The sequence below is a fragment of the Schistocerca piceifrons genome, chromosome 4, assembly GCF_021461385.2.
Source record: "Schistocerca piceifrons isolate TAMUIC-IGC-003096 chromosome 4, iqSchPice1.1, whole genome shotgun sequence".
NCBI classification, from domain to species: domain Eukaryota; kingdom Metazoa; phylum Arthropoda; class Insecta; order Orthoptera; family Acrididae; genus Schistocerca; species Schistocerca piceifrons.
Genome location: NC_060141.1, coordinates 221,054,800 through 221,071,406, shown reverse-complemented (window position 1 = coordinate 221,071,406; position 16,607 = coordinate 221,054,800). Strand labels below are relative to the sequence as shown.

The 16,607-nt window shown below is 40.1% G+C and overlaps 1 protein-coding gene across 2 annotated transcripts in view; it reads right to left on the bottom strand.

The window, feature by feature from the left end:
- The window catches only part of LOC124794718, a 229,240-nt gene that overhangs the window by 88,703 nt on the left and 123,930 nt on the right, over positions 1 to 16,607 (bottom strand). For both annotated transcript variants that reach the window (XM_047258303.1, XM_047258302.1), the window contains exons 13-14: positions 14,193 to 14,297; positions 13,797 to 13,970 (exon numbers count right to left, since the gene is read on the bottom strand). In XM_047258303.1, coding sequence (XP_047114259.1) covers positions 13,797 to 13,970; positions 14,193 to 14,297 — 279 coding nt within the window. The remainder of the gene's footprint in view (positions 1 to 13,796; positions 13,971 to 14,192; positions 14,298 to 16,607) is intronic.

The following is a 16,607-nucleotide window of genomic DNA, read 5'->3' as shown; positions in this document are numbered from 1 at the left end:
TGTGCTCTGTGCAAAATTCGACCAGGCGGCTTCCTCTTTCATTTCTGTCCCCCAATCCATATTCACCTACTATGTTTCCTTCTCTCCCTTTTCCTACACTCGAATTCCAGTCACCCATGACTATTAAATTTTCGTCTCCTTTCACAATCTGATTAATTTCTTTTATTTCATCATACATTTCTTCAATTTCTTCGTCATCTGCAGAGCTAGTTGGCATATAAACTTGTACTACTGTAGTAGGCGTGGGCTTCGTATCTATCTTGGCCACAATAATGCGTTCACTATGCTGTTTGTAGTAGCTTACCCGCATTCCTATTTTCCTATTCATTATTAAACCTACTCCTGCATTACCCCTATTTGATTTTGTGTTTATAACCCTGTAGTCACCTGACCAGAAGTCTTGTTCCTCCTGCCACCGAACTTCACTAATTCCCACTATATCTAACTTCAACCTATCCATTTCCCTTTTTAAATTTTCTAACCTACCTGCCCGATTAAGGGATCTGACATTCCACGCTCCGATCCGTAGAACGCCAGTTTTCTTTCTCCTGATAACGACATCCTCTTGAGTAGTCCCCGCCCGGAGATCCGAATGGGGGACTATTTTACCTCCGGAATATTTTACCCAAGAGGACGCCATCATCATGTAATCATACAGTAAAGCTGCATGCCCTCGGGAAAAATTACGGCTGTAGTTTCCCCTTGCTTTCAGCCGTTCGCAGTACCAGCACATCAAGGCCGTTTTGGTTATTGTTACAAGGCCAGATCAGTCAATCATCCAGACTGTTGCCCTCGCAACTACTGAAAAGGCTGCTGCCCCTCTTCAGGAACCACACGTTTGTCTGGCCTCTCAACAGATACCCCTCCGTTGTGGTTGCACCTACGGTACGGCTATCTGTATCGCTGAGGCACGCAAGCCTCCCCACCAACGGCAAGGTCCATGGTTCATGGGGGGCCTTGATGTGCTGGTACTGCGAATGGCTGAAAGCAAGGGGAAACTACAGCCGTAATTTTTCCCGAGGGCATGCAGCTTTACTGTATGATTACATGATGATGGCGTCCTCTTGGGTAAAATATTCCGGAGGTAAAATAGTCCCCCATTCGGATCTCCGGGCGGGGACTACTCAAGAGGATGTCGTTATCAGGAGAAAGAAAACTGGCGTTCTACGGATCGGAGCGTGGAATGTCCACTGTATCCTCTCTCTTTTGCTCCCATTGCTTGTCTCCATACACCTCTCCTTCTCTTTTACTGCCAGTGTCTCTCACTGACAATCAATACCTCCTCTCGCTCTCTGGCTCCCACTGCTACCCTCCACGATGCCCTCCAATACTAAATAGGTGATCCCTTGATGCCTCAGAACATGTCCTACCAATCGATCCCATCTTCTAACCAAGTTGTGCCACAAACTCCTCTTCTCCCCAATTCTATTCAATATCTCCTCATTAGTTATGTGATCTACCAATCTAATCATCAGCATTCTTCTGTAGCACCACATTTCAAAAGCTTCTATTCTCTTCTTGTCGAAACTATTTTTCGTCCATGTTTCACTTCCATACGTGGCTACACTCCATACAAATACTTTGAGGAATGACTTCCTGACATTTAAATTTATACTCGATGTTCACAAATTTTTCTTCTTCAGAAATGCTTTCCTTGCCATTGCCAGTCTACATTTTATATCCTGTCTACTTCGACCATCATCAGTTATTTTGCTCTGCAAATAGCAAAACTCATTCACTTCTTTAAGCGTCTCATTTCCTAATCTATTACCCTCAGCATCACCAGATTTAATTCGACTACATTCCATTATCCTCATTTTGCTTTTGTTGATGTTCATCTTATACCCTCCTTTCAAGACACTGTCCATTCCATTCAACCGCTCTTCCGAGTCCTTCGCTGCCTCTGACAGAATTACAATGTCATCGGCAAACCTCAAAGTTTTTATTTCTTCTCCATGGATTTTAATACCTACTCTGAACTATTCTTTTGTTTCCTTTACTGCTTGCTCAATATACAGATTGAACAGCATTAGGGAGAGGCTACACCCCTGTCTCACTCCCTTCCCAACCACTGCTTCCCTTTCATGTCCCTCGACACTTATAACTGCCATCTGGTTTCTGTACAAATTGTAAATAGCCTTTCGCTCCCTGTATTTTACCCCTGCCACCTTCAGAACTTGAAAGAGAGTATTCCAGTCAACGTTGTCAAATGCTTTCGCTAAGTCTACAAATGCTAGAAACGTAGGTATGCCTTTCCTTAATCTTCAATCTATCTTCTAAGATAAGTTTCAGTATTGCCTCACGTGTTCCAACATTTCTATGGAATCCAAATTGATAGTTCGGTAATTTTCACATCTGTCAGCACCAGCTTTCTTTAGGATTGGAATTATTATATTCTTCTTGAAGTCTGAGGGAATTTCCTCTGTCTCATACATCTTGCTCACCACATGGTAGAGTTTTGTCAGGACTGGGTTTCCCTTCTACTCCTGGGGCCTTGTTTCGACTCAGGTCTTTCAGTGCTCTGTCAAGCTCTTCACGCAGTATCATATCTCCTATTTCATCTTCATCTACATCCTCTTCCATTTCCATAATATTGTCCTCAAGTACATTGCCCTTATATAGACCCTCTATATACTCCTTCCACCTTTCTGCTTTCCCTTCTTTGCTTAGAACTGGGTTTCCATCTGAGCTCTTGGTATTCATCATACAAGTGGTTCTCTTTTCTCCAAAGGTCTCTTTAATTTTCCTGTAGGCAGTATCTATCTTACCCCTAGTGATATGTGCCTCTACATCCTTACATTTGTCCTCTAGCCATCCTTGCTTAGCCATTTTGCACTTCCTGTCAATCTCATTTCTGAGACATTTGTATTCATTTTTGGCTGCTTCATTTACTGCAGTTTTGTATTTTCTCCTTTCATCAATTAAATTCATTATCTCTTCTGTTACCCAAGGATTTCTACTAGCCCTCGTCTTTTTACCTACTTGATCCTCTGCTGCCTTCACTATTTCATCCCTCAAAGCTACCCATTCTTCTTCTACTGTATTTCTTTCCCCCGTTCCTGTCAATTGTTCCCTTGTGCTCTCCCTGAAACTCTGTACAACCACTGGTTTAGTCAGTTTATCCAGGTCCCATCTCCTTAAATTCCCACCTTTTTGCAGTTTCTTCAGTTATAATCTACAGTTCATAACCAACAGATTGTGGTCAGAGTCCGCATCTGCCCCTGGCAATGTCTTACAATTTAAAACCTGGTTCCTAAATCTCTGTCTTATCATTATATAATCTATCTGAAACCTTCTAGTATCTCCAGGCTTCTTCCATGTATACAACCTTCTTTCACGATTCTTGAACCAAATGTTACCTATGATTAAGTTATGGTCTGTGCAAAATTCTACCAGGTGGCTTCCTCTTTCATTTCTTAGCCCCAATCCATATTCACCTACTTTGTTTCCTCCTCTCCCTTTTCCTACCATCGAATTCCAGTCACCCACGACTATTAAATTTTTGACTCCGTTCACTACCTGAATAATTTCTTTTATCTCATCATACATTTAATCAATTTCTTCGTCATCTGCAGAGCTAGTTAGCATATAAACTTGTACTGCTGTAGTAGGCATGGGCTTTGTGTCTATCTTGGCCACAATAATGCGTTCACTATGCTGTTTGTAGTAGCTTACCTGAACTCCTATTTTTTTTATTCATTATTAAACCTACTCCTGCATTACCCCTATTTGATTTTTTATTTATAAACATGTATTCACCTGACCAAAAGTCTTGTTCCTCCTGCCACCGAGCTTCACTAATTCCCACTATATCTAACTTTAACTTATCCATTTCCCTTTTTAAATTTTCTAATTTACCTGCCCGATTAATGGATCTGACATTCCACACTCCGATCCGTAGAATGCCAGTTTTCTTTCTCCTGATAACGACGTCCTCTTGAATAGTTCCCACCCGGAGATCCGAATGGGGGACTATTTTACCTCCGGAATATTTTACCCATGACGACGCCAGAACATTTAACCACACAGTAAATCTGCATGCCTTCGGGAAAAATTACCGGCTGTAGTTTCCCCTTGCTTTCAGGTGTTCACGCTACCAGAACGGCAAGCCCGCTTTGGTTATGTTACAAGGCCAGATCAGTCAATCATCCAGACTGTTGCCCCTGCAACTACTGAAAAGACTGCTGCCCCTCTTCAGGAACCACATGTTTGCCTGGCCTCTCAACAGATACCCCTCCGTTGTGGTTGCACCTACGGTACGGCTATTTGTATCTTTGAGGCACGCAAGCCTCCCCACCAACGGCAAGGTCCATGGTTCATGGATATCTTTTCTAAATCATTTTGCAATCTGTTTTGCTCTTCTAATGACTAAGACAGCTGCTCAGATTGTCTCCAAATTGTTTATATAGATAACGAAAAGCAGAGGACCTATAACATTACCTTGGGGAATGCCAGAAACACTTCTGTTTTACTTGATGACTTTCTGTCAGTTATTACAAACTGTAACCTCTCTGACAGGAAATCAAGAATCCAGTTGCATAACTGAGATGATATTCCATAAGCACATAACTTGATTACAAGCCGCTTGTGAGGTACAGTGTCAAAAGCCTTCTGGAAATCTATAAATATAGAATCAATTTCGTACTCCTCGACAATAGCACTCCACACTTCGTGTGAGCAAAGAAAGAGCTAGTTGTGTTGCACAAGAAAGACGTTTTCTAAATTCGTGTCGACTGTGCGTCAGTGGACCGTATTCTTCAAGGTAATTCAATATGTTTGAACTCAATATATGTTCTGAAATCCTGCAGCATGTTGACGTTAATGATATGGGCCTGTAATTTAGTAGTTTACTCCTACTGCCTTTCTTGAATGTTGGAGTGACATGTGCAACTTTGCAGTCTTTGGGTATGGATCGTTTGTCGAGTGAGCTGTTGTGTATGGTTGTTAAGTATGGGGCTATTGCATCAGCATACTCTGAAAGGAACCTAACTGGCATCCAGTGTGAACCAGTAAGCTTGCTTCTACTGAGTGATTTAAGTTGCTTCACTACTCCAAGGATATCTACTTTTAAATTACTCATGTTGGCGGCTGTTCCTGATTGAATTCTGGAATATTTACTTTGTTTTCTTTGGTAAAAGAATTTTAGAAGGCTGCTTTAGCAGCACTGCCACCAATAGTATATCCATTGCTATTGCGCAGAGAAGGCATTGATCGTGTCATGGTTTTTCTGTGTTTCCTCGGGAACTGCCCATGAGTAAATGATTATTTCATTAGCTGCCTCAGGCCTACCCTACACCATAGCTAATGTAAATGAAGCAACAGATTTGCTCCATTTGTCTTGGTTGTACGAAGGGTGCATTATTTAAATTTTGACCCTGTACTGTTAAAAATAGCTACAGTATGCCTGTTCTTGCGATACATATACAAATGGTCGCTACACCAAGGGCTTTACAAAATACTTGAGCTCTTATCTCTGTGATCAATAGAACCCTACATATGGCCCCCTGAAAAATTGCATTTTTCTGTACGGTATGGTACTGTGTATCATCATGTACAGACCAATAGTGAAAAACTAATAATAGGAAAGTCATTTTGTGTGAGTTATCTATTGCAGAAACAACTGCCAAGGGAGCTGTCAATTTATCTAGAGACAAATGTAATTTTTTTCTTGTAATGGTTTCATTTGTATTTACCTATCATGCAACTGGGACGCTGCTAATCTTACAGCTGGGTATGTAATTAAGCATATTAATTTTTTGAGTGGCTATTTGTGTGAAGTCTACCTGGAAGTGGTACTTCACAGACTGTATAAAAATGTCTAACACAAGTGACTTTACTTGAAGTGTCAGGGAGAAATCTGGAATAGACTACTGAGAAGTGTAAACAGAGACAAGCTATCGAATTGAGTAGTCCTACAAGTGACACAGAGTGTGACTGTCCAGAAAATAAAGGGACAGGTGAAACAGAATAAGATATTTGCACAGTGCACAGATGACTCAAGGTTTTGTTCCTGGAGGGCAGCTCCAGACAATGAAGTAAAAACTATTCGTTCTTGACTGCTGAGAGCTCAGTAGGATTAGACAGTTTCAAGAGGAGTTTACACAATGAAGTGGGAGTTGGTGGTTGGAACTTGGATGGAATGTTTGTGAAGAATAGGTTTGTGATCTGATGTGGTTTTTATTAGAAAGTACAGTGGAATAAATTTAACTTTAGAACACTGACTAGTGTCATCAAATTTAGGATGTTAAATATTTACAAAAGTTCACAAATGTAAATGATTGCTGACAATGACAATTAAGCAGCTCTTCCTTTTTATGATACTTGGTATTATACAAAAAATAGTGTCAATTAATGTAACAGTGTAAGTTTCTCATATTATTTTAATTTTTTCAGACACGTATTTATAACCAAATAAATGTTTTTCATGATATTGGTAACATAGAGTTAATAATTACCAATTTTGGAAATTCATGACCAGCAACTTACTATAAGTAACCAACCTATTTTATATTTTCATCACCTGTTGCAAAGAAATTAGTACCTGAATATAACATAATGGAACTTAGGTGGTTTCTGGGTAGTTTTTAATGTGTGTTGGTTGTTGATTGTATGTGCAGGAATGGTAAAGAGCACTTTTTGTGGAATTTTAAACAATTTTGATTGACAGAGGTATTTTGTTGTATTTTTCCACATTAACATTATCAACTGACTGAACAAACATTTATTATTATAGGATTGGCGAAAGTTTGTTCTCAGTTTGGGGTGGCAAACAAACCAATGGAACTCTCATCACCACCAATCAAACACCAAGTATTCCGTTACAAGAGTTTAAATTACCAAATTGTAGACAGTTGTGTTTGCTCCACAAATGGCTGCCTGGAGTTCCAGCTAACTCTTCACGGTATCACAAATATGAAGTTGATTTTCTTCTCAAGTTTAATTTTTGTTTGAAAGCACCAGTCTTGTTAACTGTATATGTAACTAAATTCTTTTCCCCCCTTGCTTTGAGAACTTTAAGGAATTACATCAACTAAAACAGACGTAACTGAACAGAATCCACTAAAGATCACTGAGATACCTGCTCTCTTTTCTGCTCATCACTACGAATGTCATAACCTCATCAGGAGACAACTGTATCACTTCATCTTCTGGAGTCATGTGGTAATGGGGTTCCAATGAATGTTTCTTCCAGCACATAATAGTACAGTCACATTTTAGCACTTTGAATGGACTTCACAAATAGAATGTTAAAGTAAAGAAATTCCACATTGCACTCAGTCACGTCACTTCTCCAGATTTCTGTATTTTGGACTGGTCACACATGACACTGAATACCAAATGTAAAGCAAAAACCTTATGTGAATAGTTCATGTTGCAGGCACTTGGCAAGACTGGGAAGTTTATCCAGCAGGCTGATACGGTGATGGACCTGGTCTAGCAGTGTCCTCTCCTCCTCCCTCTCCCCTCCTCTCCTCTCTGCCCTCATACCCTGCGCATGAGTATGGTCTGTGCATTTGTTCACAGTGTGTTGTTTCTCCAGGCCTGATCTATGGTTTCAGCATCAGCTGTGCCACATTGTATCTGTTAATGTATCAGGTCTTTCAGGTTTGGTTTTCCACTTCATAACTGGACAGCTGAATGAGAATGCTTAACACTGTGCACTGATGTATGCAAAGATTTAAAATGTCTTGCAGACAACAATTGTGTCATAGGCTTTTACAACATGGACAACTGGAATATTTAAAGTGAAGCAAAAACAGAACAACATTGGAAATTGTTCAGTGTTGCTCTTTTAGTGCTCTGCAGGCTCTAACTATGGTTTCCTGTAATAAAAATTCTATGCAGTGTCACGATAAAAGTAGACCAAAACATGATTTTGATTACTGCTGACCAACATATGTGTATGAGTGTCTGAAGAAGCAAGTGCACGATAAAAAACGAGTTGCATGAAGATGTAGCTGTCTTTGGCTGGCGTGTATGCAGCAGCAAGCTTAATATTGAGGAAAATGAATAGTATACCTCCTAGGACACTTAGGTTCAGTTACTTTTACCATAAGAATAATTGCCAATTTAAAGATATAGTAATCAGTAACTTTATTCATTTTATATGGTATCATTCACTGGTGTCCCAAAGGATAATATTATGGTTAATTCCTCAATTAGGCAAAAAGCATTCATTGTACAGAATAATATAATTGGATTCATGTGGGGTTCACACATGTAAGATCATTGGACAAAAAATTAGTCATCTCCAGGAGACATCACACTAATACTGTGTGATGCTACTTCTAATGTTGACAGTAGGTTCATTTCAATGAGGAAGAGAGCCCACAAGTTTCTTCTGGTATCCCATATCCATCCAGCTGAAGCCACTCATTGATGATCTGGTCCTACAGAGCTATGAAATTGTGGAGATGTTAACTGCTATATTTCACCTGTGGTTCCAAACAGTCCGAGCCTTTTTCTATGGGATTAAGATTGAGTGATTTAGTGAGCCAGCCAAGGTAAATTAGGATGCCTCAGTGTTTGTCAAACCAGTGCTCCGTGTACAGGATGTTGTCATCTTCAAAGACGGGTGTGTCCTCCTCCCCTACACTCATCATAAAGTTGTAGAAAAAATGGAGACACTCGGTCACTGAGAATGTTGAAATAAACATCCCGTTCATGTTCACAGTAATTTGAATGACTGCGCTCAAATCATGGTACGAAAAACACCCTCTTAACGTCAAAGAACCACTTCCAGCCTGACTATTCTCCTTACACACTGAGGGACAAATATCTCTCAGACCCATTGGTGCATTTGATACCTTGCAGCATTTAAAACAGGCAGAATCACAGCTTCTTGTACTACACTGCATGCCTCCAATCAGCTACAGTCCACTTTCTGTATAGTTTGGCCCACTGAAGATGTGCAACTTTATGTGCTGCTGTAAGCAATGGCCTTTTGTAAGATACTGTAGCTGAAATGGCCTTTGCATGCACTCCCATTAAAATGTACACTCAAAAATGAAGCTAGCAGAGATGGAGCAGCATTCACTGACAGCAGAAATTCCTGTCAATTTTGACAAGGCATGGCACTTGTCTGTCGTTCCTGTCAGTTAAGCTCTTTTAAGGACCAATGTTCTTACACTGTGTTACATAGTTCTGAGTGGTATACTATTCCTTGCAAACACACTGGACAGTTTACTTTGATACACAAATAAATTGAGCAATTTCTTGTGTGGCAATGGACATTACAGCTCCTTTCTGGCATTCTGCCGTGTCTTCACATCAACACAGTTCACTGGACTGATTACTTGCAAGTGACTGGCATACACACAGCATTTCACTGCCATGTTTTACGTAATTGGCAGGGAACCACATTACTGACTGGTACTTTTTCCACTATCTACAGCACTCCAGGTGATCAGTGTGCTCTTTTAAGACAGTGACTAATACAGTGCTACTATAAATGATTCATTTGTTTGTTGAGTTCTATATTTTCCAAAGTATTATACGTAGGTTGGAACTTAAATAGTGGCAACATTGCTGTGGAGACACTATGCAATGGAATCTACAACTGTCGCTGATAGCACACGTTGTTGACATACCTACCTCACCTCCAAACAAATGGACTCACCCGTCCCATGTCACCAGCATGCGTGCTATCGAGGGAAACACAGTCACTTGTCAGTCAGTGGTCTAACGTAACAGCGTCACTATGGTTTCGAAACAGGAACAATGGAGTTGGATCAAGATTGAATGTGCCAGAGGTCGTACAGCATGACAGTGTCATCAAGGTCTTCAAGAGGCATGCAGGGAATCGGCATTGGGTAAAAGCCTTCAAGAAAGGTCAGTAAACTGTGGCAGACATGTGTCAGGCAGGTCGTCCTAGCATCTCTGAAGAAGAAGTGCATGCTGTTGCTGCATTAGTGGACAGTGATCGACACCAAGTGATTAGCATATACGACTGTGCTTTGCATCCTGAAGGAATGCCTGGGCATGCTAAAAACTGCATCGCGATGAGTTCCGCAAGACTTGATGGAAATGCAGAAATGGATGCGTTATAACACTGCTCAGATGCACTTGGAGCACTATGAGTGCGAAGGAGAGGCTTTCTTACGCCGTATCGCAACACTGGATGAGACGTGGGACACATTGTACGAGCCAAAACTGAAACGCCAATCCAATGAATGGCACCATTATGGGTCGCCGCAAAAGTCAAAAGTGCATCAGAGCCCCAGTATGGTGAAAGTTATGGTGATTCTCGTGTATGACTCTGATGGTATTATCCTAATGCATTACGTTCCTCCGCGGCAGACTGTCAATGCACAGTATTACTGTTTGTTTTTGGAGCATCACCTGCGTCCAGCTTTGCGAAAGAAGCAGCGACACTATCTGCGCAACCCACCCATCGTTTTACATGACAATGCGTGGGCGCATACAGCACAAGCTGTGGCTGCTCTATTCGGTTGATGGGACTGGGAAGTACTGTACCATCCACCATACTCCCCAGACTTAAGTCCTTGTGACTGATTTGATTCCGAAGATGAAGGAACCATTTCACGCCATTCGCTTCAGAACTGTTCCAGAGATTCGACAGGCAGTAGACTGCTCCATTCACATCATCAACAGTACAGGCTCTGCTAATGGTATACTAGGCTTTCCACATCACTGGCAATGGGTTCCAGACAATGCTGGTGACTACTTTGAAGGACAGTAACAGGTGCAAACAAGTAACTCTTTTGTATCAGTTGTGAATAAATAGTTGCCACTATTTAAGTTCCAACCCTCGTATGTACAAACATGATGGATGCAGAAATAGAAGTGTAAACTCATCAAATTTGCATTGTGCCCATCAGTTGGCTTTACAGATGTAGTGCCTTGACAAAACAGCAATAAAGCAAGAAAAGAGTTGTGTGTTGGAATATGCAAAGATGTTTATCTGTTACAACAATGCAGCATGGATTCAGAAGGAATTATGAAAAAGAACCACCATGTAAACAGAGCACTGTGTGTGAATATCAACAATTAGAGACACTGATTCTCTCTGTAAATGGGAAAGTACTGGTCAACCAAGTATGCCAGATACACCCTTGGAGATGGTGATGGAAATTTTTATGCCCAGTCCAGAAAAACCAATGCTCTGCACAAGTCACGAATTTGGAATACAGCAGCAAATGATGTGGAAGATTTTATGACAGCAGTTACATTTCAGACACTACTGTCTGGAGCTAGAGCAACAATTTAAATTGGAAGATTATGCAGGCAGCTTCAATTTTGCATCATAAGGCAGGAGGAGCTTAAGGATGAACATTTCACCTCCAAGCGCATATTCATTAATGAAGGGAATCTCCCACTTACCTATGAAGGTAAATCACCACAATGTGAATGTGGGGCACTGAAAATCCTCACAAAATTGTGGCACCTGAATGAGATTCACTGAAGATTAATGTTTTCTGTGTAGTTTCATGGACAGAATTGTATGAGCCATTTTTCTTCTGAGAGAAGACAGTAACAGGTATCTCTTACCTTGATATGTCACACTTCTTGTTGCTTCCACAACTGACTGCCAAGTCCGAGAATTTCATCTTCCAACAAGACAGGCCACCTCTCCATCGGAACACTGATGCTCATCGCTAGCTAAATGATGAACTTTCACATCACTGGATTGGGAATGGTGGTGAAGATGATGTGGCGCTATTCCCTTGGCCCTCCGGGTTGCCTGACCAAACACGTTGTGACTTTTTCCTTTGCGGGCATGTTATGAACCATGTTTATGTACCCCCCTACCAAGACCACTGAAACAGCTCAGTGAATTCATCAATACTGCTGGAGTTATCATTGACAGGATGTTGCTAGACAAGGTATGGAATGAATTTGACTACCACTTGGATGTGCTGTGCTGTGTGACTGGAACAACACTCATGTAACAACTGCAGAGAGCAAAATGCAAACATGTGATCAACAGCTCCATTCATGCATCATTCATGTTTGTACATGTAATACGTTGTACAGTACAGAGCTTTTAAAATGAATGAATCATTTTTACTAGCACTGTATTTCGTTAGTGAGTTTACATCTTTTAGGCATCTGTTTAAGCAATCGGGAACAATAACCACAGTCTCACAATAAATTTAATCACAGTGGAAATAAGTTTTTAACAATCCACTGCAGTTTGAGACTAAGAGAGACATTCACAGATACAATACTATAGTGGTTATAGTCCATTTCATGAATGATGGCAGTTTGTGCAAGTCGAGCCATGAATAAGGATTGCACTGTTGCCGATTCCAAGAGACACCTGCGTTACATGTATACACATGCTCTATGCATGAAGAAAGTGTGTATCCTGCATATTATGTCTCCTGCTCGCATATGTAGAATATGTCACTTGCCACCACTGTCAGCCACGACAATTCGCAATAAATGGAATAAAAATTCACTAAATAACTCACCACTATCATGTTTAATGGCATTGGTTACAACATACACACCAGGGCACTCAGAATACTGCTGAATGCTCACTGGCTACTGGAGAACACGATGCACATGCGCAGAGCAAGTCTGACCTCCACTGTAACTCCACCTATAACTCGTGGCATAGAAAAGAGTGAAATGCACACTTATAGAACTCTTGTCAGTCTGATAATGGAAATAAAATCTATTGTTTTCTAATATAGATTAAATTTGTCTCTCTTGAATAATTCTTTCTGTATCATAGAGCAGGGATGCACAGACCATGGCCCATGGGCCACATGCAACCAGCCACTGATATGGTGGTGGACCACCCTTCACCGTTTATTCTTGCAAATTTGCTCACCCCAACCCCCACCCTCCCCTCTCTCAGGAAGGAGAGGGCTGGCCCTTGTAGAACTTCGATCCTTTGACCCACACGCCAGTCTAGCTGGCATTGGGACAGTGTGACCCCAATTCGCAATAGTAACTTGTTTCATGGCACTTTATTTTGAAATTTGCACACTTTTGCAACAATGCAGTTGCTGCAATAAGAGCTGCATGTGAGCGTACATTTTTCTAATTATATCTGCTAAATGCAATGAATATATGTAAAACAAATGATGTGAACTTTTCTTCTCCCCCTTCATTGTCTCACGTGGGGCACAAAGTGCCCGCAAATCTGTATGACCCTGTCACAGAGGAAATCTTAGTACAAATAAGGACTCAGTTACAAATTTATGAAATTTTTTGCTCAACTGACATGTTCCACACTATATAATTTTCTATGAATATGACATATGAAACATGGAGCTAACTAACGAAATGAAGTTGCTACTTACGGGTTTATCTACAGTGACAGACAGGGTAAGTTTTTGTGACATTCAAAATAATTTGAAAACAAATAAATAACTGAATATTACTGATTTACAAAATAATTCTTAGAAATCAACTACATATGTTTCCACTATACATAATATTTATTCCTTATCCCTTTTGGAAGAGACTCTGGGATTAGATTTAATCAAAGGGAAGAAAAATCACAGTTCTGTTACTGATTTATATCACTCAAATTTGTAACCTAATCCTTGCTGAGCGCAATCAATGATTCAATTTGCAGTTAAAACAACCATTTCTTCCACTTCAACCTCTGGTGTTTTAGGATTAACAACAGAAGAAGGAGAGCAGCAACAGCAGCAGTGGTGGTGGTGGTGGTGGTGGTGGTGGTAGGAGTAGTAGTATGAGAGGAGTAGGGTGACAGTTGCATTTGAAAAACTCTGCTTTATCAGTTAGTTCAGTTTCATCATGACCTACCACCAATTACTAAGACTTTGAGATGAAGGAATCCTTGTCACTCTTACTTGTGCTTTTGCATCCAATACTTTCACTGGTTTTCTCTTGAACTGTGAATTAGACTCTTTGTCCAGCTCTGATACAGCAAAAGCTGTTGCACTTTTCACTTCAGAATTGTCCACATCTATATTCCCTGGGGCACCAACCAACATTCTGTGCGGCTCTGTATCAGAATGTTCAGACTGCACAACAAAAACAGACATGTTAATTAAATTCTGAAAAGCTCCACGACTAAGAAAAAATCACATAACTTAACCGTTACTTAAATTTATAACAGAATGTAGGCAAAGGTACTGCAGCACTAAAATTTATATGAATTATATTTAGAACCATCATTTTTCTCAACTGTACCAAAGTCTCCAATCGAGGTGAAATAATAGACACATGTTCTATACAATACATACCCTCTTTCTCCGTTGAATAGACCCAGGTGAACATGAGATTTTATCTATCTGCCGATCTTTCAGCCATGGTCTATCCCAGACTTTTATGTCACATATTTGACTGCCCTGAAAAGGTGAAAATGAACAGTTGATAACCTGCTTTATGCTTTAAACAAGCAGTAAACTATCACTACATGAGGTGAAGGGAAAGGCCTCCAGACTCTTAGATTACCCTTCACCGAAAGTGAAAAACAATCTGCTGTAGCTTCACAAATTAGTGTTGCTGACACTGATGTCTTTTTCATCTGAATGATGACAGACAGACATCAGGTTTTAGTATTTAATGTAATAATGATATTGCTACATCAATGTATTTATGTCAATATGTTTTTCTTTGTTTCGTTTGCAGTTGATGGGAACTGTAACAATATACTGTTGTCTGTTTCACCTGAGGTCGACATCTGCGATGTCAAAAAACACACTCTTTTAGCTGATCGCAAGCGCCTCTGAGAAGATCCATCCACTTTGTAAAAGTATCTTAAGCTGAACTGTGACATGTTCATGATGAAGTGTGGAGCCAGTGTTTGAATTTATAGATTTTTTTCCCAGTCTCTGACAGGAAATATTTTTCATTTCATTAGTAGTTTTGGTTAATTATGATATCTTCAGTTCAGTCAAGAAAAGACCTAAGGGAAGAGTATAAACATAAATAGGCGCAGTGCAACACGATCAGAAAATATTGGTAGATCTCTGTGCAAAATGTTACAAAATGTGATCAAAGACTCATATAAATTCTATCCTATGTTATTTATTAAACAAATGAAATGAAAGAAAATGTTAGCACTTGACCATCAGTCAGAAGATTCATATTATTCACTCTGTTGAAATAATGTTGGTCAGTTGGTAACAGCAACCTATATCTACGGAACGGATTAACGAACTTTTATCTGAGATGTACAAAGAAAAAAGATTTTTAAACCAAGCGTTCTTATTTTCTTGAAGAAATTTACTAATTTACTTATTACATCAAACTGAAACCTGGCATGCAGAAGTTTTGAGATGACGCAAAATGAAGCATGCACAAAATAGCATTTCAGACTTTTAATATGTTACAACTGAGAATGTATCATGTATGTAATTTGTTCTAGTAATGAGTAGTAACTGTTTTGACAATATAATATTTGAATGCAAGAATGCTGATAACAGTGAAGTCCATTACACACAAGTTCATTTAAACGTTAGAGAATGATTAATTTACTAAACATACATAAGGAGAGAAATAGTCTTAAGGCCAATCAGTAAACAATACTGTTTGTAGAACTTTTTTTTATCTGTTGCATTGGCATGGTAACAGCTGTCGTATGAGTGTACCTATCTGTGGAATGCCCATTTGGATTTTGTCACGGTTATCATCTGAAAGACAAGTGAATACTTCATAATGACATTTTCAAAAGAAAGTGAGACTACAACTACATAATAAAGTCACACTACTTCCAGTGTGCAAGCAATGTACCAACAGTTCAAACAGCCCGCTAGAACTCTTTACTCACCACATTCGTTGATCGATTTTGTAGTTCAGTGGATTAACTGTCCAAACTGCATGGTCAACATTCCCTCATTAGCAGAACAATTCCATAGAGGACAGTGTCATTAACCAGAAGTAAAAGCCACATAAGTGTGTTATCCTGATGTTAGAGGCAGAGATGTCCAGAACTCTGACCATACAGATAAACATATCATTATAGAAAATACAAAAAAAGGATGTAAAAACATGGCCAGTGTAGTGCAGGTAGGATGAAGAGGACATTTTGGAGGTAACGTATAGCATGATGCACACCACTTCCCCCATGTCCAACCCTCAGCTAATGTGAGACACGTTTAGAACAATTATATAATAAACTCAGTCCTTCTAAGTAGATGAAGGGGAGATAAATGTGTAACAAATATTGAGTAATGAAGGAAAGGTAAAAGGTTATGATCTGGTCAGCAAGTGAAGTAGGCAGAGTATAGGGTCTCCTGTGACTTAGTATGCAGGGAGAGGGCCCCCATCGACAATTGCCCCACTCCCAACCTGGGTTGGCTGAAAGAGTAAAGCTGGGAATAAAAGCCACTCTCTCTCTCTCTCTCAAAGGGAGCTTAAAACCTGTCTGACAATCCTTTCATCTCCATGAACACCAAGTTCCTAAGACCCTCGACTTTGTCAGAGTGCACCCCACAATGATGCGAACCACTGTCAACAAAATCATTGTCAAGTCAGATGAGTAAAAACAATATCAAACTAGCATATGACAGCTGACTTTCTGTGACAAACAAAAAAGAAGAATGCTACCAGTTGTCTCCTCAACAGCACAGAATCTGTTCACTGGAGCCAGTCCTTACTCCAGTTGGAATGGGCGGCAAGTCTCATCTGTGCTTGCAATTTCAGTCCCCACTACC